Source organism: Ctenocephalides felis, unplaced genomic scaffold (genome assembly GCF_003426905.1).
Source record: "Ctenocephalides felis isolate EL2017-DRISC unplaced genomic scaffold, ASM342690v1 CF-g0.4_SCAFFOLD_01170, whole genome shotgun sequence".
Taxonomy (NCBI): Eukaryota; Metazoa; Arthropoda; class Insecta; order Siphonaptera; family Pulicidae; genus Ctenocephalides; species Ctenocephalides felis.
This window is the reverse complement of record NW_020537324.1, coordinates 38,660,986-38,687,283: the sequence shown is the minus strand read 5'-3', so window position 1 is coordinate 38,687,283 and position 26,298 is coordinate 38,660,986. Positions and strand designations below refer to the sequence as shown.

At 29.8% G+C, this 26,298-nt stretch overlaps 1 protein-coding gene across 1 annotated transcript; it reads left to right on the top strand.

Annotated features, from left to right (window-relative positions):
- Positions 1-476: 476 nt before the first annotated feature.
- On the top strand, positions 477-26,298 carry LOC113366244 (synaptobrevin homolog YKT6-like). The gene is made up of 4 exons (XM_026607819.1): positions 477-741; positions 2,833-2,982; positions 3,091-3,218; positions 26,105-26,298. Exons 1-4 carry the CDS (start codon positions 552-554, stop codon positions 26,240-26,242), a joined length of 606 nt encoding a protein of 201 aa, XP_026463604.1. The 5' UTR covers positions 477-551; the 3' UTR covers positions 26,243-26,298.

Genomic DNA, 26,298 nt, shown 5'->3' with positions numbered 1-26,298 from the left:
AATCATTTTACATATTACGTCATTTTCAGCAGGAAATACGTGCATTTTTGCATATTTGTTGGTGTTTCTGCATTGTTGTACACCGCACTTTGACGTGATATTTGTTATAAACTTTTAACAAACATTTGACACCTTGACAATACGCCATATTAGATTCTAGAAGCCTGTTTTGTAGCGCTACCAGCGCTCCTATCGAGGGAGACGGAACTAAACACAAGATTACAGATGTTTGTTCGGAGATTACCGGCCATGATTCTAATATTGTCTGTGTCTAGGCTTTTATCTTTGTTCAACGCGTTGCTGTCATGCTGTCATCGCGACTAACTTCATTAGGTCAGAATCAGAACACAGAATGACATTAGTCTGGTCTTTGCTATTGACTTCAGTTTGATTACTTTTGTCAATTTGACATTTTTAGAATGTTACTATTAGTAAATGAAATATCGTCAACATATTATTAGGCATATTGTGATTGAAATTAATTTAGTCGTAGATTTAGTAGTAAATTTAGTTAATTAGTCGTTTTAATATTTCAATAATAATATAATAAAATGGTTAAATTATATTCGGCCAGTATTCTTTACAAAGGCTCCACAAGTGTCTCCCTACTTAAATCAGTATATGAATTACAGAGCTTCAGTTTTTTTCAAAGAGGATCTGTTCAAGAGTTTCTAGGGTTTGTCAGTCAAACTATTGTGGAACGTACACAAGCAGCGGCTAGGCAGTCAGTGAAAGAAAATGGCACGTAATTGTGAATATTGTATTATAGTCTATAAATATATATATATATATATATATATATATATATATATATGATGAATAATATATATACACCTATCACCCGCTTTACACGAAAAATTCACATTTTTATGGTAAAACCTTGCTAAACGAAAATCACTATAGAAACCTCTTTTTGTCAGTTTTTAATATAATAAATAACAAACACATTGAACGATAAATAAATATTAATATAATTGATATCAAACCATTTAATAATTTATAAAAATATTAATTTATTCCAATGATGAAAGTAATATAAATAAAATCTATTTTGAATATTTTCTTTATAAATAGAAATTAAAATTCCCGCTGATTACGATAAATAAGACTTAACATTCTATTTTCATTCAAATTTAATCACTGTCACTTGAAACAAACTAGCTTATATACTCTCAACATTTAATTTTGATCATAAAACGGGGAGTTTCCAACTGATCTACTTATTATACTACTAAAATGAATAGACTAAAGTAAATACAAAATTAATATACTTCATTAAAAAAATTCTATTCTCATTAATATACTTTGTTAAAAAAATTCTATTCTCAAAAACCGTGTAAAATGTATAAAACAAGTACCTACCATATAAAATGGGGTTAGGTGTATATATATATATATATATATATATATATATATATATATACATATAATATATATATATACAGTGGACCCCCGGTAGTCCGACAATCATTTTGCAGGGCAGTGTCAAACTATCGAATTTGTCGGATTGTAGAGAACTTCCTAAGACCCCTTATAGTCCAATTTTTTTACAAAATAGTACCTTGTAATCCGACAAATTGTAGATCCAATGATGATTCTTTATAATAAATACATATAATGTACTCTGAAGTACAAATCATACTTTATTATGTATATATGTCAAATTTAGTAAATTCACAATAGAGAGCTTACTATATAAAGTTTTATTATAAAATTAACGTCATTAATGCTATAAAACTCACAAGAAATATGCAATAACTTTACGTTAGGAAATAATTTTGTACAAACAAATGTACATACATACATACATACTAAAATAATCAAAAACTATGAATCAACTACATATGTAAGCAATTTAAGAAGCATGCCAATATTCATCAATGTCGGATTACAAGGGGTGCCTGACTAGACAGGGGCCGGATTACTGGGGGTCTACTGTATAGTATATAGTAAATATATATATATATATATATATATATATATATATATATATATATATATATATATATATATATATATAGTTTGCAGCCAATTCGTTGTATCAAAAAAGATAAATTGATTCAATTCTTTATTTATCTTTTTAATTCTTCAATATGTATACATACTGATGATTCTTGACGTATGTCATCATGAAATACTGTTGTTTTAATTCAAATAATTGGGTGCAAATATATCAAATATGTTTGAAACTTGAAAAACAATCATCATGTACATATACATATATATACATATAACATATACATATTACATACATTCAGGAAAAACGACTGCAGTGACATTTTAACATTTTCATTGCTAATTAGTTTATCATTTCTCAAAAATTGGTTACAAATCAGTCACTAAATATTCATACTACGTAGAATGTACAAAACTAACTTGAATAAAATTATTTTTATATGAAAAATATAGCTAAAAACTCAGAAAATGAGATTTTTTTCATGTGTCCGGAAACTTTTGGCCTGTACTGTATATATATATATATATATATATATATATATATATATATATATATACGTGTATATCATAATTAAATGTTTAAAACCATATGCCCTCCATGATACATTTACAAAATCTAAAAGTCGCGTGACTATTTAATTGTAACTATGTAATATGTTTATATTACAAACTTTAATTTATTATTTTTATTTATTCATTGATATAACTATAAATTACACGAAAATTTTGATCAATAGTCTTGGCTCAGTTTTAAATGCCAATTTACAGGATTGTCATCTTTTAACTATTGAATATTTGCTTGTAAATAATAAGACCCTTGCCTTAAATTACTATGACATGCTATAATAATATTTTTGATCTATTTTTTTAATTTAGAATATACATGCCATGTATATGTAAGAGGTGATGGTTTAGCAGGTGTTGTTGTATCAGATCATGAGTATCCGAGTCGCGTGGCACATACAATGATCACTAAAATACTTGATGAGTTTGCGGGAAAAATTTCTCCGGAATCGTGGCAAAAAGGTTTGAGCAAAAAATTAGCTTACTTTTAATTTTTAACTTATTTTAAAACAAATATTTTATTGATAGAAAATTTTAATATACTTAAATATATATTGCTTCTTCTGTAAGGTCCTGAGGCTTGTTCCATATATCCCGTTAATGTTCTGGCAGCACATCTAACACATTGGCAGAATCCAAAGGAGGCAGATGCTATGACTAGAATTCAGGAAGATTTGGATGAAACCAAAATAATACTTGTAAGTTTTCTATGGTTGACTTCTAACTATATATTTGTATATATATATATATATATATATATATATATATATATATATATATATATATGATAAAGTTGTTCTTGGGGATTCATCCAATAATTAAAACGATTTTATTGTAGAAAAATGTTTTTATTGTAATATCATATGTTTTGGGTCAAAATTTAACCCATCTTCATTGCATACAAATAAATTAAAGAGAAAAACACAAAATACACAAAAAGATATGAACACCAATTAATATAACATCAAGTTATATGACAATTTTTAATAAATAATAAATTAAACAAAATAAAAACTAGTTGGTATTGCTATTTTGCCTTGAGGCAAGTTACATGAACTTCCCGATATGTGTAAATAATCGACTTAATCAATAAAAAATAAATTAATTAACGAGTGATTAGAAGTATTCCGAGTGGATTTATTACACATAATTAAAAACGAACGAACACGTTAACTCGGAGTATTTTCTAAAAGCAAATTTTCACAAATCAATATTATAATCGAACCAGTTTTCGTAGGACGTTAATGGTGTAGTATGTTAATTAAAACCAAGTAATATCGTTGTACCAAGTATATCATCTAATTTTAATTTTAACAAACGTCAACAAAACTACTCATTTTCTCAAACTTTGAATTTTTAAAATTAAACTACTTGTCGTAAGGCCATAATATTTTAGTAAGTTATGTGGATATCTTCCACATATATTTCCACTTGAATAAATCAAATATTATTATATAATATTAGATAAATTTACATTGAAATTATAATTTATTATTTTCATCTTCTGGCTGGCTACTCTCCGTGGTCCCAGGTCAGTAGTTGTTGATTCCTTGAATGGTTGAGATGAAAGAGAATTAGTCTGTGTTGCGCTATGCGTTAAATACCCTCAGCAACAAGGAGTGGGGATGCCTAAAGGGTATATTGTGGTGCCATCTGGTGCAACGGAGGCATGTCCCACAAGCGGTGACACAATTGAAGTTGAGGTATAAACTTGTGATGCCATCAGTTGTCAAACCTCTTATATAGATTGTTCCCACATGAGCCCCCCGCGGAGACTGGAGGTCATGGTATTCGAAAATGAACTTTTCGGCCTGATCGAGTGAAATAGTTGTTCTTTGCTTTGGTGATGATTGGTTGGTCTACTGGATCTGCGATGATGTAGGCTGGTTTGATGCGATCGATGGACACCCGTGTACTGCCTTTCTGAGTTCGTTTGGTTACTGTTTTATCATCTCTCTTGAAAACTATGTATGGACTTTGATATGGTTGTTGGAGTGACTTCCTGATAGTATCGTCGCGGAGAAAAATATGCATGCATGTTTGTAGGTCCTGAAAAATAAATGGTTTGTTGTTTGTGTGATTTCTAGATTTACTTGGTTGAAGATGCGCTACGTGTTATCGAAGTCTCGAGAGTAAATCAGCCGGATGTCTTAAATTTTGAGAATTTTTATGTAATTCAAAAAAAGGAAGGCGGAGTGGTTCACCATACACCATTTCAGCTGCTGATGTCTTTATATCAGGTTTGTAAGCGTTTCGAATGCCTAATAGAATTAGCGGAAGTGCTTCCAACTAGGGAATGCAATACCGATGGAAAATTTCAATACCGGTATTTCGGTAATTTTTCATTTTAAAAACGGAATACCGGTAAATTACCGGTATTTTTATTATCTTAAACAAACGTAAACAAAATTGAAAGTTACTAGTATAAATATAAAAAAATGTATATACAACTACAACTATATTCAACTAAACAATAAAAACATTAAAATAAAACAATAAGTTTATTTTTTTGAATAATCATTTAACAAAATTATATCTAATTTAATTAATTCGTTATTACTATCGAGTGTATTGAGAACTTTTCACCAAAAACAAACTTATGAGTAAGAAAGACTAAAAACTCATAAAAGATCATATTACATTATTATAATAAACTGTATTGTCTCTATCCGATGTGCTAAATTAGCATAATTTCCAATATTTTAAAAAAATAATTTTTCTACATTAATTTAAGATCGGATACTTTGTCGAGATAATAAGCTACTATAATTGTTGAGTATTGTTATTTAAAACAATGTGATGCTTCTATAGTATTTTCAAACTTCGAAACGTTTTCGAAAAATATTTTATAATTGTAATAAGAAGCAAAAATATTTAGTAATTATATATCTTATATATAAAAATGGAGCTCTCTTTCAAATGTCCAAGTAAAACTCGAAAACGGCTAAACCGATTTGACCAGTCTTAGCCTTGAAAAATTCATGCCAATCCAGAGATGGTCGGAAAGGTGAGATATTATTTCAAAATCGCGTAGAAACTTTACATTTTTAATTTGAAAATTTTTGTTGAAGAGTAATGTAAATAAAACAACGGACGGTAGCTAATACTTGAAATGTCAAACGTTTTTGACGGATGATGTTCAATTACATTTAATAGGATGTTTTACGTCAATATTATTTAATTATGATTAAATTGTGGTAAGTAGTTTTGTTTGAAGTTTTATTTATATACAAAAACGTTATTGAACGGGCCGCAAGTTTTACTAGAAACTAAATATCAACTTTTTTGAAATGTTAACATGAAAATGCATTTTTGGCATATTTTTTTCAAACACGGTGCTCTGATAGATCTCATTTGTATAATTATGTACTCATTGGTCTTTATAAAACATTTTCTAGGTTATATTATTTTTTATTTATGTTATTTAAATTCAAAACCTAAATTTGGTATCGATCAAAGTAACATTTTGCCGAATAACATTTTCCCAGTTATAATTTCGAAGAATAGATATATACCGAAAATACCGGTATTTTTGGGGTAAATTCCGATAAAAATACCGCCGAAAAATAGTGCGGTTTACCGGTAATTCGGTATACCGGTATTGAATTCCCTACTTCCAACCATGTGTTGTTTTTGTAACACATTATCGCAGCCTTGAGTTGTCGATGGAAGCGTCTGTTCTGTAATAATAACTCTATTAGTCTGTTGGAACATGGATGATAGCTGCAAGTCCTGATTCTAATGGTGCCTGTCAATTTATTTAATGATCTAAATAATTCAGATTCAAATTGAGTACCTCGATCCGTCGTTATTTTGACTGGTGCTCCGAAGCGGGATATCTAGCATGATAAAAATCCAACCGCTACTTCTTCTGCAGATATTCCTTGTAGTGGGTATACTTTTGGCCATTTGGTAAATCGATCAATGGCTGTCAAACCATATTTATAGTAGTTAACAGGAGGTAAAGGACCAATTATATCGATGTGTACATGTGCAAATCTTGCTGTTGGCAAGGGAAATGTACCGTGAGGTGCATGTACATGCCGTGTTATTTTGGACTTTTGACAATCTTGACAAACTCTAGCCCAATCGTGGCAGTTTTTCTGTATAGATGGCCATACGTACCGTGCAGTAATTAGACGCGAAGTTGCTGGTATTCCACGGTGACTCAAACCATGTAATGAGTTAAATATTTGTCTCCGCAGTGGTACCGGGATATAAGGTCGTGGCTGAGCCTTTGCCGTGTCGCAAAACAACTTTATGTTTGTGCCTGGTACTGGAATTTCTTCTAATTGTAGTTTAGTGTCTTGAAACAAAAGGCGTTTAAGTTCTGCATCATCTTTCTGGTGCTGTGCTAAGATTTTGAAATTAAGTAAATTATCTTTTGTAATGGCTTCGACTCGTGACAGTGTATCAGCTATGATATTTTCCTGGCCCCTGATGTATTTTATGTCTGTTGTAAACTGTGAAATAAAATTTAGATGGTTTAATTGAACTGGCGGAAGTTTTTCATAGCATTGGTAGAATGCAAAAGTTAATGGTTTGTGATCAGTGTATATTGTGCATTAAGAATGAAGCATTGATGTGCTTCAAGGATGTGCCTGTAGTGCTGTACAGCAAGATATACCGCTAGTAATTCTCTGTAATAAGCTGGCCATGTCGATTGACGTGGAGTCAACTTTTTAGAGAAGTATGCTAGGGGTTGCCTGCTGCCTGCTGGGAAGCATCTGTAAATAATCCTAATTTAGTACCATGAATTGGATGTTGGAGTAGCGTTGCTTACGCAAGTTTGTCTTTACAGGATTGAAATGCTTTTTCCAGTTCTGGAGTCCGGGAGATAGATTTATTGTCTTTGATAGATGATATTGCATCGTGAAGTATTGCTTGGTTTGAAGCAGCGTTTGGTAAAAAACGGCAATAATAATTGAGCATACCTAAAAATTGTCTAAGGGACTTTACGGTTTCTGGACGAGGAAAATTCTTCAGATTTTCGATACGTTCAGATGGTGGCTTGGTCCCTGTTGCGGAAATTTCGTATCTCAAAAACTAAATTAGCGGGACACAAAAGGTACTTTTTGTCTGATTTATTATAATTCCATGGTGGTGAAGGCGTTTAAATATTGCTCGTAAATGCACTCGATGCTCTTGTTCATTTCTGGAAAAAACTAAAATATCATCTATGTAAACAAAACAAAAATTTAATCCTATCAACACTTCGTCTATGAAGCGCTGAAAGGTCTGTCCAGCGTTTCTGAGACCGAAAGACATGAATGGAAACTCAAACAGGCCAAAAGGCGTTGATATTGCTGTCTTTGGTACGTCCTTTTCTTCTACCGGTATTTGCATGTATGTCGTCACTAAATCTATAACAGAAAATGTATTACATCCCTGGAGATTTGTTGAGAAATCGTGAATGTGACGGACTGGATATCTATCTGGCACCGTCCTCGCATTAAGTGCGCGATAGTCCGGTGGTATTTTTACTGCAACTCTGTTAATTGTGTCGTTTGTGGATACATGATTTGAGGCAGGTTCAGATGTGGAACCCTTCGGTGTCTTGGAAGGCGTTTTATCAGAGTTCATACCTGATTTTTTCATCTTCAGATCAGAATATCACGTCGGGATCAACAATTATGTGAGTATCTTTCACATATATTTCCACTTGAATAACTCAAATAATAATATATAATATTATTTATTATATTAGATAAATTTACAATGAAATTATAATTTATTATTTTCTTATTCTGGCTGGCTACTGTCCGTGGTCCCAGGTCAGTAGTTGTTGACTCCTTGAATGGTTGAGGTGAAAGAGAATTAGTCTGTGTTGCGCTATGCGTTAAATACTCTCAGCAACAAGGAGTGGGGATGTCTAAAGGGTATATCATGGTGTCATCTGGTGCAACGTAGGCGGGTCCCACAAGCGGTGACACAATTGAAGTTGAGGCATAAACTTGTGATGCCATCAGTTGTCAAACCTCTTATATAGATGGTTCCCACATTTCTATAAGACCATGATATATATCGCTAAAAAAAGTTTCATAAAAATCAGCTTAAATTTTTTTTTCATCAGCTAATTACAAGAAAACGGCTCGGTAGATTTTCATCTATAACTAATCAGTATCATTCCCAACTAATATCTTTCGAACAGTTTTTGATTTTTTAAAATCGATTTGGTAGTATGAGCTAAAATGTGGACGAAAAGTTCAACACTTTTTTTCAAATTACAAAGAAATGGTTTGGCAGATCGTCGCACAAAACTGACAAACGATAGTCATTGAGATACATCAAATGGCTTTTAAATTTCTGAAATCGGTTTAGGCGTTTTTGAGAAAACATCGATGAAAGGTCTAATTTTGACAAATGCCAAAAAACGATACCTATTTTTGCAAACGAAAAACTAAACTTCTCTAAATTTGTTTTGCAAGTAAATGACTCAGTCATTCATTGTTAAACATGTAGCGAGACTCCAAACTATTTGTTTTAATTTTTAAATACTTTATTTTATTGTTTTGTGCTTTTTAAAATAATGTTAGTTCAATATTTTGCGTATGTTTTTTCATTTTTTACTTATTTAATTTATTTTAATCTATAATATATTTACAATTCAATTTTTTAAATATTGTAATAAACTCTTTTAGATATTGTAAAAATATGTTGAACGATTGCACACATACCGTGTCGAAACGTACTAAATAGATAGTTCAATTATTCAGTGTTTTTTTTACTTCGACGATTTGGCTGCAAATTAACATCTCAAGAATATATATATGTATATATATATATATATATATATATATATATATATATATATATGTAGAGTTTCGAACAAGAATCCAAAAAGTAATAAAAAACAAAAAAAGTGTTTTAAATAAACTATTTCGTTATTTTTTTATTTATTTATTTACTGTCGACATTTCGGAACTAGGTACGTTCCATCTTCAGGACATCTGTCAAGAAACATGATCTTGATGAGATTTGAGCAAACAATATGTTTAGGAAAAGAAAATGGATTTTTTAACTTCCCGTAGGGTAAGTTATTGTAATGGGCCGAAAATCGGAATTGAAAATTTTTACATTTCTCGACGTTTTGAAGGTTTCTGAACGTTTTGGCATACTTCAGAAAAAATGGATGTGTGTGTGTGTGTGTGTGTGTGTGTATGTATGTATGGATACAAATTTTCGTCCACGTTTTCGGGCGTACGGATCAACCGATTTGAATGGTTTAAAAAACATTCGATTCCTATAGATAGAGAAAAGAGCTGATTAGTTTTTGGCGAAGGCAGGTCCAGCCGTTTCGGAGATACGGAGCAAAGAGTGCAGAAAATAGAAATCGAGTTTTTGAGTGAACGGAGCATCCGATTTGAATGATCTAAAAAACATTCAATTAGTAATGATTGGGAGAAGGGGTTATTAGTTTTTCGCAAAGGCAGGCCCAGCCATTTCGGAGATACAGAGCTAAATGTACAAAAAATGGCAGTTTTTGAGAGAACTAAGCGTCCGATTCAATTGATTCAAAGAACTTTCTGCTTGTCTTAACAAAATAATTGATTTTGAAAAAAAAAAATTTTTTTCCATTTTTTTTTTTTTTTTTTTTTTTTTTTTTTTTTTAGTTTTTTATATCGAAAATATTTCAGATTTCATTTTTAATTCTGACTATATTTCTAATATACTTTACAAATAATTTCAACTCTGCAATACAGTTTATATAATTCTTATAAATATTATACAATGTTACAATATTTAGAATAATCTATTTGAAAACATTCAGTATTCCACGAACATTTCGTTACGGTACGGCAGCAATTTGCCTTAAGGCACGATGCCATAATTGCCTCAAGACAGAATTCCACTTACAGCTAGTTAATTAATAAATTAGTTGAAAAAATAATGTACAGAAATATGATAATATGATCAAAATGAAAATGATAAAAATAAATGAGTGGATTTATATAACAGGATATTAAATGTGATAAAAAAAATTTTTTTTTTTAAAGTTATGGATAATTTTAAGAAAAGATTAATGACAAAATTGAATTAATTACCTGTATGTTTGAATATCCGTTAGCACTTTTTCACTAAACAAGATTTTAACAAAAAATGAATTTATGAGTTATTTTTCAGCCGAATAGGTAAATTTTGTAAATAAAAATTACTATAAGTTTTGTCTTTTTTAAAATATTATTAGAAAACCAAAACAATATTATTTTCTCGATGTTATGAGATCGGTTGTTGGCAATGAACTGGAACTGAGTCATGCGAACACGTGTAAACACTTGAGAAATGTAAGATTGTATGTGTGTGTTTTTTATACGTTTGGAAGTGAATACTTAAATTATTGATCTTAAATGGAATTCGATATTAATTGTTTGTCAAAAAGTGTAAAAAATTTAAATAAGAATCATGTAATAGGTTGTAATCTGATCTAATGTTGACACTATTAGAAATGTTCATAAGAATAAGACAACTTTCCGCAAATAATCTCCTAAAGATGCAACTTTCATGATATAAGATCTTTGGAGTGAAGTGATACGAGTGGGCATTTTCAATAGAGTGCTGTACTAGGGTACTTTTGAAATTTTTTTGTTCATGGTGGACCACACTTAGTTCATGCTGTCTCATTCTTTTGTGTACATATTGTGAGGTTTGTCCAATATATTGGAAAGCACAGTCGTTACAAGAAACAGAATAAACTACGTTAGTATTGGAATTGCATAGGGTAGAAGATTTAATGTTCGTAGAAAAAAATTTGAAGGAGTGTAAGGATGAGCCTGATACTAAAATGTTTTCATCTAACAGAATTTTGGCAAAATAATAATAATATATATATATATATATATATATATATATATATATAGAATTTTATGATATGAGTGGAACGAAACGTCTGTAATCATAAAATAAAGTTGTGTTAAACAAATCTGAGTGCTGTTTTGTTCATATTAAACAATTAATATATATATATATATATATATATATATATATATATATATATATAAAATTGTTCTTTGGCATCCATCCAGTAATTAAAAACAGTTTTATTGAAAGAAAATGTTTTATTCAGAAAACATACGTTTCGGGTCTTCAGTGCATACAAATAAATTGAAAAAACACAAAAATAACACTAAAATTGCACGAAAAAATTATGAAACACAAATTGATAAACGTCGAGTTATGATAAATTTAAAATAATTGTAAAATTAAAATAAAAATAGAAATAAATTATATATTTAATTATAAAAAAGCTTATTCCAAACGAAACATGTTTTCAGCTTGGAGTTTGTGTAACAAGTGTTTACTTGTTACACAAACTCCGTATATATATATATATATATATATATATATATATATATATATATATATATATATATATATTAGGGCGGATCGATTTGTATGGGTAAAAAAAAGTCACATAGGCACATATGATTTGAGTCACGGTGAACAAATCAAATTTTAAATCCGTTCAGTATTTTAGGCGTCCATCGCGGCCAAACAATGTGACGATATATATATATATATATATATATATATATATATATATATATATACCCCATCAAAAACTGTTTGTTTCTTCAGATTTTAATTTTCAATCTCTCTATTTTTTTGCTTAAATTTGCTTAAAATGAAAACATTAATGTTAATGTAATAAACAATAATTAATAATAATAATGTTTTTATATGATATATTAGGAAACAAAATTGTGTTTTTTATTATTATTATTATTATTATTATTATTGTTTTTCTATGAGATTTCTTACATATTATTTATTTAGTTTTAATTTTTTTAATTAAATTCATTGCCGCTGAATGAAGGCTAAGATGCTAGCCGAAACGTATGGATTTTAAATAAATAAATTTCTAAAAACTCTTACTATTTTTATTGATGTAACGCCCGACTTTTGAACTCAAATTAAACATATTATATCAACATCAAATTCAAGACTATTCAAATATATATATATATATATATATATATATTATATATAAAATTCTTCTGTAACAATGTAAGTTTCATTAAACCTCCTAAACTATAATTCGGATTTTCATGAATCTTCCTGAAGTTTGTTCGGGAAATTTTCTAGAATGTTTTGATTCATAGAAATATAGTTAGATTGTAGATATAAATGGAAAAAAATACAAAAAACCGCTTATCATTGTTTAACCTTTAAAATATTTAAGGCATGGTTTGACATTAAAAACAAATGACAACTGTCATTTTCCAAACATTTCTATTCACTTATAGGCTAAGGCAATATTAAAATATAATAAATTAATGATTATAAATAAGGAAAATGTAATGTCTACATTATTATTGCCGAAAAGCAGCTGAGATGTGCCAAAAATTAAATTAATATAAGATGCAAATAATATAACAGGCGTCTACAGTCTGCGCATGCGTCTGACGCGCACGGCGAATCGTGTTCTCAACGTACGCGTGCTTTGCTTTTGCTTGCAATAATTTTGTTTGCGCACTTTGCGAACAGATTCGCCGTACGAATTCGTGCAAAGAAGATGAGCCATAAGTGATTGCACTCAAAAATATTCAATTTGCAGTCGTTTTGCCTTACTATACTAAGTCACAATCATGTCACAATACAAAAAAAATTACTTATTCAAAAAATTATTAGATTGTCAGACCATTGTGTCAAAAATTCATATGGTTGGCATTTTGTACGGAATATTTACTCAATGGAGCGCTTTGGGTCTGAACTTTTTTTTACTGTTTTCCAATTCGTTTGGAATTAGGTTCATCTTACTCTCAAGTTCAAAAGGGAAAACAATTTAGACTCCTTTGCACTACCCGTGGGGATACCATTTCTTTTCAGTGGTGTAATAACGTTGGCTGTGGATAAAAGAACTAATTATAAGAGAAAAATGTTTAATAATGTTTTACAAAAAAGCAAATACTTTTCAAGTTACTGGCTACTGAAAATTTGTTTCTTTTTTGCCTTTTTTTATTGTTTTTTGCTAATATCTTCAAAAATATACATTTTAACGAAAATCATGTAATGAACAAAATTATATCAATAAAAATCCTAATAAATCGCTATTTTAATTTTTTTTTAATTTTTAAAGTGTTCTAGGAACAATATTAAGTTAATTATGAAAATGGGTTTTTATAGTTCTCAAAATAAGCTTTAAAAGAAGTACTTCTGCGTGTAAAATGAGTGAGCTATCATGCAATTAAAAGATGCATACAATTTTTTTTTTCATTTAAATCAAATAGTTTATGAGTGCCATTTCCACCAAAATTAAAAATAATCGTTTTCCATCTAGAATTAACTTGGTTTGAGAGATCTTGATGGATTCTAGAAAATACCATAACATTAGTACAATCGATTTTCAAAAAACTCATGATTTCATAAAAAAATCCATTAAATAAAACAACCAATTTCTCATTATAATATCTCTGAAAGAATACGTATAAAAGTATATTTATATATAAAAATTCAAGATATTTTTCAGACTGGTTATTGGTTTTTATCATTTTTTTGTTACACAAATATTGATAGAGTTCTAATTGTTTAAAGAGTGCGCGGCTGACCAACCGGAGTGTCTTTCGAGCCCTTTAACCCTTCGCCGTTTCAAAATAAGAGAAGTTACGGTAAAATTTATGATAGAAAAAGTTGTAGCTCATTTAATCACCCTTAAAATAGTATATTACAAGTTATGATAAAATCAGAATTAAAAGAGTTATAATCCAATTAATGCGGGGGGTGGTTACGAAATGCAAATTGTTTTCACTTCTGAACTTTAGATTAAGATTAGCTGGGCATACGCTTTTTTCCTCTCCATTTACTGCAATAATTTTGTTGATAGTAGGTTGAATAGAGCACATTTGAACAATATTTGACAAATTAATTCACTTCAAATATGAACTTAAGTAATAATGTATATTGAATTATTAGTGTGAAAAATGCAATTTAGATATTAAAATACTAAAAGCCACATAAAATATGATACGAAATTATAAAAATTGTAGGCAACATTATTGAAGCAATTATTTTGCGTAGAAAAATCCAAGGTGATATTGTACGTTGACCGCATGCTATATATTAATTCTTTCTGAATTTGTTATATTTTTTAAAAGATTTTAATTTTCAACACGTGTATCTATGCTATGACAATAAATACATGATGATAAATTTGGAATCAATGTTTTAGCCGTGAATAAATAAAAATCATTCATTTATACATCCACATCTACAGGTATGACTGAAAAATTGTATAATCCTTGGCATTAAAATAAATTGAGCTATTGAAAATAAATTTGCAGTGTATAATTTTTAATATATAATTTTATTGAACATATTTTAATATTTGTTAAAGGGATAATTAAAGTGTTAACTGTTGGAATTGAGAATAATCATTTTATTTGAAACAGTACTACATTTAACATCACTCATATATTGGTGTAAATAGTAACTCGAAAAACAATAATGATTATTTTTAACTGAACGGTATAAATATTAGTATAGGATATTAAAAAAACGTTGAGGTGCGTACAGGACAACGTCTGTCGGGTCATCTAGTATATATATATATATATATATATAGAATAATAAAATACAGTAATAAAATAAAACAAACAGAATTAAAATTATACGTACCAAACCAGTTAAAATTATTTTTTTATAAAATTTGACACTAAGAAAAAAAATATTTTGTTCTGAAAACAAATATATATATATATATATATATATATATATATATATATTGTTCTTAGTGTCAAATTTTATAAAAAAATAATTTTAACTGGTTTGCTACGTATAATTTTAATTCTGTTTGTTTTATTTTATTACTGTATTTTATTATTCTATATATATATATACTCGTATATATATATATATATATATATATATGCGGCGACACCCAAGTACAGCCCTGCATTAAATATGGGCCTGCAGCATTTGGGAATGCGCACGCATCAAGATGGCCGTCTCAGGCAGCCAGGAGAGATATACAGCACGATATAAATATTGTACCTATATTTCACGGCGAATAAACAATAATAAACTATACCAAAACTGTTTCAATCCATGAACTGCTTCATTGGTGACACCCGACGTGATATAATAGTTGGTGACGTGAGTTTTTATTTTTTTTTAATAGAAGTGTAATTTTTCTTTTTTTTTTGAACATTCAGTGACATTTTTTTTAGTGAATATTTAATTTGTTTTTCTCAATTATTTGTGAAATGAGTGAAGAAGATAAGACAGTGAAATCAGAAAATCCAAACGACGCAAATGCAGGCGTATCACATGGAATTTCGAGGCCTATATCAACATTTTGGTATGAAAAACCTCAATTATGGTTCGCGATGATCGAGGCACATTTTAATCGATCACGAATAAAAACAGAAGATGTCAAATATGAATTTATATTATCATATTTAGATGACAAATTAGCCAGTGAAGTGGAAGATATAATATTAAATCCACCGAAAGTCGAGCCCTATACTAAGTTAAAGAAAGAAATAATACAACGTTTATCACAGTCACAGGACCAAAAGATTCGAAGGTTGCTACAGCAAGAGGAACTGGGTGATCGAAAACCGTCGCAATTTTTACGACATCTAACATCATTGGCCGGTCCACTACTAGATGAGAACATTTTAAGAACCTTGTGGCTACAAAGAACACCTACGCATACACAACAAATATTAAAGGCACATCCGACCATGAAAATTGAAGACCTGGCCGCCATAGCAGATAGCATCGGTGAGGTTAACATCGCGCCAACAGTAGCCGCAACAAGCCTTACCGACAGTACAACGTCTGAATTATTAAAACGAGTAGAAGACCTAACAAAAATGGTAGCTGAATTGCAAAATAGACGTCCTAGATATCGGCATAATTCTCGTTCTAGGAAAATCTCGCGCACAAGAAGTTTTTCACGCCAAAGAAATGGTAGCAGGCAAAGATTTGATACGTGTTGGTACCACTACAAATTTGGAGATAAAGCTAAGAAATGCACGCAACCATGCAAAATGTCGGGAAACGAAGAAAACAGGCACTAAATGCGGCAAGTGTTTGTCAAGCACTTTCACGCCGCATGTTCATCTCAGATAAACCAACCAAAGTACCATTTTTGATAGACACAGGTAGTGATCTGTGTATATACCCACGTATGTTTATACAACGCAAAGTTTTCGAGTCCGATTACAAACTGTCTGCAGCAAACAATACCGAGATTCGTACATATGGAGATATACAGTTAAATCTCGACTTAGGTCTAAGGCGCAAATTCATCTGGAATTTTGTTATTGCTGATGTGTCAACACCCATAATAGGCGCAGATTTTCTGTCATATTACGACATAATCGTCGACACAAAGAATTCAAGACTAGTAGACGGTACTACAAACCTACAGGTTAAGACAATAAACAAAGGAACCATACAAAAGGGAAGCATTAAAACTGTTAATATCAAATCAAAGTTTAGTGAAATTTTTAAAGAATTTCCTTCTTTGACGCGACCGCCAGGACTTCCACGTCAAATAAAACATACAACAGTACATTATATCAAAACCTCGCCTCGTCCACCAGTGGTAGCACGAACCCGTCCATTAAAAACTCAGCTGTTAAAAATTTCCAAACAGGAATTTGAAGAAATGGTGCGATTAGGTACTGCCCGACCATCAAGTAGCCCTTGGTCATCACCGTTACATCTAGTCCAAAAGAAAGACGATGCATGGAGACCATGTGGAGACTACCGAGCATTAAATGCAAGAACAATCCCGGATAGGTACCCAGTCAGGCTCATGAGTGACTACTCACAACACTTATCAGGTTGTAACATATTTTCAATAATAGACCTTAAGAAAGCATACCAGCAGATACCTGTTTACGATGAAGATATTCCCAAGACGGCAATTACAACACCTTTTGGTTTATTTGAGTTCCCCTTTATGACATTCGGCCTACGTAACGCAGCGCAAACTTTCCAAAGATTTATGGACGAAGTAACCAGCGGATTAGATTTTTGTTTTCCATATATTGATGATATTCTAATCGCATCCAAAAGTGAAGAACAACATGAACACCATCTCCGTAGGTTGTTCCAACGTTTAGCAGATTATGGTATAGTAGTAAACCCATCTAAATGCATTCTAGGCGCTAAGGAAGTTACATTCCTAGGATACTGCATTACGGAGCATGGTACAAAACCCCCAAAAGAGAGGATAACCGCATTGTTAAATTTTCCAAAACCAAAAACTATAAAAGGATTACGGAGATTCTTAGGCATGATAAACTTTTATCGAAAATTTTGTCCGAATGCTGCCAGATACCAAGCAGATTTACAAGTTTTATTATCAAAACCTAAATCGAAGGACACAAGCCAAATTGACTGGGATGAAAAACTTACAGCAGCTTTCGAAGCTTGTAAGAAGAATCTCGCTGAAGCTACCTTACTAACACATCCATTGCCGGATGCAGAACTTGCTTTATTTACAGACGCTTCAGACAAATCCGTGGGTGCAGTGCTACAACAATATACAAACGGTGAATGGAAACCTCTCGCTTATTTTTCGAAGAAAATTTCTGAAAAACAAAGAACGTGGCCAACGTACTACCGCGAGCTTTTAGCAGGGTATAAAGCATTCCAATACTTCAAGAATCAAATCATTGGTCGTAACTTTATTTGGTTCACCGACCACAAACCACTTATGTATGTTTTTCAGCAAAAATACGACCGCCTACCACCAGTTCAACTCAATCAGATAACATATATGTCACAATTCACGACAGATGTTAGACATGTGAGCGGGACAAAGAATATTCCGGCTGATTTGTTTTCTAGAATTGAATCAATCAGTTCCCAATTGGAAATTACCGAGATAGCAAAAGCTCAAAAGGAGGACCAGGAGCTTAAACAATATTTATCGATGAAAACGGCCTTACAACTTAAGAAACGAAAAATTCCAGGAACAAACTACTCCATATACTGCGATACATCTCAAGGAAGAGAACGACCATTCGTACCTGTAAGTCTAAGAAAGAAAATTTTTGACAGCCTGCATAATTTAAGTCACCCAGGGCCTAGACCAACAATAAAACTAGTGACACAGCGCTTCGTTTGGCCAAATATCCGCCGGGACTGTAAGGTTTGGTCCAGAGAATGTTTGAAATGTCAGCGGAGTAAAGTAAGCAGGCATACCGTAACACCCATTAAGGAATTCAATGTGCCAACATCAAGGTTCATGCAGGTACATATTGATATTGTAGGTCCATTACCTCTATGCAAAAATTATCGTTATCTGTTAACTGCCATAGACCGATACACTCAATTTTTTTAAAGATCACACGGGCATATCAACTACAACCGTCATGGATAAATTACATAGGATCTTTAGAAATTTAAAGCCACAGCCTACGTCATCTCATAGCCCGAAAAAGAGTTTTATCCATAAAGACCTGGACAAGTCTAGTCATGTTTTCATCAGGCAAGATATGATAAAGCCGACTCTGACGCAACCTTATAAAGGACCTTACAAGGTTTTGGAAAGAGGAGAAAAGACTTTTAAACTGGACGTTTTGGGCCAGCCAAAATCCTTTTCTAAAGACAGACTGAAGCCTGCATACACGGCTGCCGAAGAATGCACAACAGCAGAGCACGTCACATCTGAAAAATATACAACAAGACGAGGACGGCAGGTACGATTTCAGAATTACAAAGAATAATAATTTTCTTTCTTTTTCACCGTAGGGGGCTGTGCGGCGACACCCAAGTACAGCCCTGCATTAAATACGGGCCTGCAGCATTTGGGAATGCGCACGCATCAAGATGGCCGTCTCAGGCCTGAATAAAAGAACACGCCATCGAGGCAAAAGGCCTATTCTACCATCCGGCAGCCAGGAGAGATATACAGCACGATATAAATATTGTACCTATATTTCACGGCGAATAAACAATCCATGAACTACTTCATATATATATATATATATATATATATATATATATATTTATCCACATCTACGTTTTTTCAATATTCTATACTAATATTTACCGTTCAGTTAAAAATAATAATTATTGTTTTTCGAATTACTATTTACACAAATATATGAGTGATGTTAAATGTAAACTGCTTTAAATAAAATGATGATTCTCAATTCCCACAGTTAACACTTTAATTATCCCTTTAACAAATATAAAAATATGTTGATTAAAAATGTATATTAAAAATTGAACGCTGCAATTCATAGTACAAATTTATTTCCAATAGCCCAATTTATTTTAATGTCAAGGGTTATGTAATTTTTAGTCATACCTGTAGATGTGGATGTATAAATGAATGATTTTTTGTTTATTCACGACTAAAACATTGATTTTCCAAATGTATCATACAAAAAATCATCATCTGCCTTTGTGATTTATGGTCATAGCATAAGATACGTATTGAAAATTGAAGTCTTTTAAAGGCTATAATAAATTTAGAAAGCATCTTGGATTTTTCTACCCAAGGTAATTGCTTCAATAATGTTGCCTATAATTTTTATATATTCGTACCATATTTTAACTGGCTTTTAGTAATTTACGATCTAAATTAATTTTTTTTTCACTAATAATTCAATATACATTATTACTTAAGTTTATATTTGAAGTGAATTTATTTATCAAATTCTGTTCACATGTGCTCTATTCAACCTACGATCAACAAAATTATTGCAGTAAATACAACAACTCTATCTACAACTCTCTATACAACAACTCTATCTACAACTTTCTCTATCATAGATTTTACCGTAACTTCTCTTATTTTGAAATGGCAAAGGATTGAAGGACTCGAAAAACACTCTGGTTGTCACTATCAATATTTGTGTGACAGAAAAATAATAAAAAGCAATAATTGATCAGTAAAAGATCTTGAATTTTCATTTATATACCTTTTTTTTTATTAACTCTTTTATTTACAACTGTCCAGTATAGGACATTCAGTAAATTTAATGGATTTACAATAGTCCGCCAAAAAGGTACATTGTATACTACTTTGACATTTTGGAAAAAACAACTCAGTAGTTATATTCCTTTATACGTATCTTTTATTTTTTTAAATAGATTTTTTTTTCATGAAATCATGAGCTTTTTGAAAATCGTTTGTACTAAAGTTGTGGTATTTTCTAGAATCCATCAAGATCTCTTAAACCAAGTTAATTCTAGAAAGAATACGATTATTTTTAATTTTGGTGGAAATGGCACACATTTGAATTAAATGAAAAAAAATATTGTATGCGAGTATGCGTCTTTTATCTGCATGATAGCTCACTTATTTTACACGCAGAAATACTCATTTTAAAGCTTATTTTGAGTACTATAAAACCACATTTTCATATCTAGCCTAATATTATTCCTAGAACACTTTATAGAACACCTATTTATTAAGATTTTAATTGATATAATTTTGTTCATTACATAATTTTCGTTAAAATGTATATTTTTAGAAATATTTGCAAAAAACGATGAAAAACGCAAAAAAAAATATTCAGTGGCCAGTAGCTTGAAAAGTAATTGCTTTTTTGAAAAACATTATTAAACATTTTTCTCTTCTAAATGTTATACTATTTGCATCTTATATTAATTTAATTTTTGGCACATCTCAGCTGCTTTTCGGCAATAATAATGTATACATTACATTTTCCTTGTTTATAATCATGAATTTATTATATTTTAATATTGCCTTAGCCAATAAGTGAATAGAAATGTTTGGCAAATGCCAGTCTTCATTTGTTTTTAATGTCAAACTAAGCTTCAAATATTTTCAAGGTCAAACAATGGTAAGCGGTTTTTTGTAATTTTTTCAATTTATTTCTACAATCTAACTATATTTCTAAGAATCTAAAAATCCTAGAAAATTCCCTTAACAAACTTCCGCAAGATTTATGAAAATCCGAACAATACTTTAGGAGGATTAACCATTCATACATTGTTACAGAAGAATTTTATACATGATATATATATATATATATATATATATATATATACAGGGTGGCTGATATGTATTGCAACCAACTTCAGACTGCAATCATTTTCAAACCGCTCATCAGACAGCTGACAAATTTATTCCAGTGATTGTTTGTGATACCCAACCTTTTTTGGGCCCCGCCCCACCTTGAAGTTTATAAAACCGTTATGCCCCCCATACATTTTTTTTCTCCCAGAAAAAATGTGAATGATAACTTTTAAGATGAAATCGCTATTAAATTGTTATTAAACATCATAAATAAAATTTCGGAATAAGCCAACATACGGAAATTTCAAACTAATTTTTATTACTGTTTTTTCGAAATTTATTTAATGCAATACTTAAGCTAGAATAAAGATTTTATATTAGATTCTAATCTAAGCTTTTTCTTTTTTTCAATAAATTATAGAAAATTTTTGTACATATGATTACATTTGGGCATTTGGTTTCAGTTTCTTCATGAAGCCATTTCTTAACTAATCTACTTGACATTTTCTTCTCAGAGCGGAATTATATCTTAATATTATATATTTTTTTGTTAAATTATTTTTAGTTATCAGATTGGCAGCTAAGTAAGTGCGCATATTTTTATAGAAATTGATAGTTATCGTTGGCAACTAAGTAAGTGCGCATTTTTTGTTAGAAAATCAAAGACAATTTTTGGGTAGAATTAAATAAATTTGTTATGTATACCATTTTGATCGATGGCCTTTTGTTATTTTCCAAGAAGCATCATTATTCAAAGTTTATAAAACTTCTAGTTTTTATTAGCAAGAACTGAATTGGACACAATTTGACACCATCATGATTTTTTTTTTAAATTTAAGTGTTTTATTAAATCAGATGGTTTGTGGTCAGGAACATTTGGTGGATGTGGAGAAAAATTTTCACCAACCCTCAATAATTTTTGAACATAGACAAATTGTTTCTATTAGCTCAATCGATTATTGCTTTAATTAGTTTGTCCAAAACTTTAACTGGACAATCAGAGCAGCATTGAGTGAAAAATTATCAGAATGACATTTTTTAAACCAATTTTAACATAGCTGTTTTTAAAGGCTTCGACGCCATAAACAGCACATATTTTTTGGGATGATGGTTTTACCATTTGCCGAAATAAAAATTCAAAATTTGACCAAAATGTTTGTTTTGATATTTCATCTTTCAACAAACACTCTACATAACCGGCCAAACCGGGACACCTTATTATTTTAAATCTAAGAAGCATTTTTTTGTTAAATGTTTTACCGATACTATACTACATTACATTAAAATCACCAAAATTTTCAAATTGCCCCCCTGAAATTACAAATTTTCCCCCGATGGAACGTGCGCCCCACGTTGGATTTAGACGTTAGTCAATTTGTACACACTAGAATGTAACCAAAAATTGTCAAAAAATAATTAGTTTAAATGTTCCAGTTATTAATAGCTTGGTGTATCACAGTGTAATAGTGTAGTGTATTTTTGTATAATTAATTTCTGTAAGTATTTATATATAAGTTCTATAACTTTATATATTATTTTCCTCCTACATCATACAAAATCTTTTAGTTTTTCCACTGAATGACGGTCTCGATGAAGACCGAAACGTATGGATAAATAAAGTATTTTAAAACTACTTTAGTTTTTTTACTTGGTGTTACTGCCCGATTCTAAATAACTCATCAAAATATATATCAACACCAAACTCACATATTTCAAATATATATATATATATATATATATATATATATATATACTAGCATACCCGGCCTTGCTTTGCAACGGCCCTTATTAAAATCCATCTGATTGAAATTTGAATCCGTTTGGCAACCAAATTTCAAACCTTCTGTTATAAAAAATTCATATCAATCCAAAAATAAATAAAATCCGGATTGAAATTTGAATATGATGGATCAATACTATTGATTAAAGTTTTTTTTAAAACTTAAATAATAAATAAACTGAAATAATTATACATTTGAATAAATGAGTACATTACAAAATGTATAATGAATAACCAAGCGATTTTTATAAATTTGCTAACATTTTAACATGTTCTACGATGCTTTATTTAGGAATGGTTTCACATACTATTGGAAACTTGCTATAAGCCTTTAATATTTTCTTTGAAAATTTTCCATAAATTTATGATTAGACACTCTTCGATTTCAATGTATTTTTTTAAATTTTTTATTACTTACGAAACACTTATAATATAAATTTCCGACTATAAATTCATATTCATACTAACCCTGAAACTAATATGGATAAAGTTCAGAGGGAGTCCAAAACTATTAAATGTTTGATTTTTGGCACTTCGAAATTTAATATGATATGATATAATATTCAGTTTTCAATCATGATTTCTATTAATTTTGTGATGTTCACCTGAATGAACAACTTAAGCAAATTATATCTTAATCAAAAATCAATTTATTCATAAATTTCTCGGAATATTAACAAACGTCATTTTCGGCGTTTGTTTTAAATTCGTAACCGCCCATATTTATTTCAATTTGATAAATTTTATTATTCTGTATCCTAAATGTGATTTGTAATATTGCTTATAATATAAGTTGGAATAATTAATGTATTTGTTCCTATTTGAATTCGTTAAAAATATTAATTCTTTTGACCTGTCAAAATTTTGTTTACGATTAAAGTTATATTTAATATGTCGCTGTTTCATTCTGATCTATTATGTTTTGAGGACGTGTTAGTTTCCGAACTAATCTGTTAAGCAAACCAAATAAATATAAATTATCAATTTACTCATCTAATACTTTTCATAGATATTGATAAATGACATTTTACCTTTTTTTATTTTACAACTATCAAAATTTATTTAAATCAATAAACATTATATATTTCTATTAATTTGAATATAGCATTTTGCCTAATTTGGATATAACTGTTGGATATATTATAATATATCTGTTCTTTTTTCAATTAGTAAAAATAATATATTTTTAGAATTGTAATTTTTTTTTCAAAAATCATAAATCGTTTTTCTCGAAGTTTCCATAAATATTGACATTTGTCATTTTAGTGTTTTGTTTTTTTTAGTAAATTTCTGTCAAAATTTATAGAAATTTATAAAAAATATAATACAATAAATATTTCCTTTTTGGTCGAAATTTAACATATAATATATTTTTCAATAATGTTTTGTATCTACAATATTGCCTATAACAAAACTTGGAATAATTAACGTATTTGTTTCTTATTGAAGTCGTTAAAAATTCAATTTTTCTGAACCGTCAAAATTTTGTTTATTATTAATATTAAATTTAATATGTCGTTTTTTTATTGTGATCTATAATGTTTTGAGGAAGTTTTAGTATCCGAACTAATTCGTAAGCAAATCAAATAAAAATAAATTATAAATCTATTTATCTAATAATTTTTATGAATATCGACAAATGTCAATTCACGTTTTTTTAATGTCAACTTTTATTTAAATTTATAAACATTGATTTTTAATTAGATTTAAAACTATAAACAGTGATTTTGAATATAGCATTGCATCTAAATGTTGGATGTTTTTGAATTATATTTTTTGCACTGTCAAATCGTTAATCTTTTTTTCTCGAATTTTCCATATATTTTGACATTTGTCATTTTAGTGTTTTGTTTTTTTTTTTGGTCTTCTGTCAAAATTTTTTGAAATTTATAAAAATTATGTATTTATATTTTGAATTTACTTTTCAAAATTTCCTATAACCTAAGTTGGATATATATGCACACGATGAGCCAATAAAATTTAAAATCGGTCCAGTAGTTTGTTCCATCGCGAACCAACATCGTGACACGAGATTTATATATATATTTAGATATATAGATATATATATATATATATGTGTGTGTGTGTATGTGTGTGTGTCATGAAGGTTTAACATGTGTTCAACAATTTGTAAGAAAATCAATAACGATTAAATTCCATCATTTTAAAAATATTCTGGCATTTTATTAAAAAATCACGAATGTGACTCGTTCAGGGACCTGTTGCCCTTTTCTTTGCTTATCAAAATTCTATAACACACTCTGATGAAACAATTTTGTCGACGAAAATTATCACCGGTATATGATTATTGGTCTAATCAGATCTTTTGGTCAGTGAGATTGTTTTAGGTAGATACTTAGGCCTGACATACGACTGAATTTACAATGATAGTGGGAGAGCATTATTTATTAGTGTGATTTTAACTAGATCGATGTTAGTGTCATCGAATTTTTTTATCGACTAATATATTGCGCGATTAAATTTATTATTGTGTCTATTTTATCTTAAGAGGATGGTATTAAAGGCAATTTTGGTATCGACTGGTACTGATTGGTTTCTTGCACTCGTTGGTAATTAATTGTTGTCTCTTATACATTATAGGGTAGCTAAGTATAAGTTCGATGTATAGAAAGCTAATCGAATTCATTGTCTCCAGTTCTGCTGAAAACTGTAGTTTTTGTTATCAAAGTTTTTATAATTATTGGTAATGATGATAACATCTTTATCTGGAATGCATATAATGATATCTATATAATGATATAATATATATAATGATATAATACATATAATGATATCTACATAAAGAAAATAAAAAAAAAATTATTTATAATTTTTATTTGTATTTGTTGCAGCATAACACGCTAGGAGCTGTTTTGGAACGTGGGGAAAAGTTAGATGATCTTGTTAACAAATCGGAGATGTTATCAATTCAAAGCAAAGCATTCTACAAGACAGCAAAGAAAACAAATTCGTGTTGTAGTTACAGCTAAATCGATCAATATAACAAATAAACATTATTTATTTGTTATATTCCGATTTTGTATAG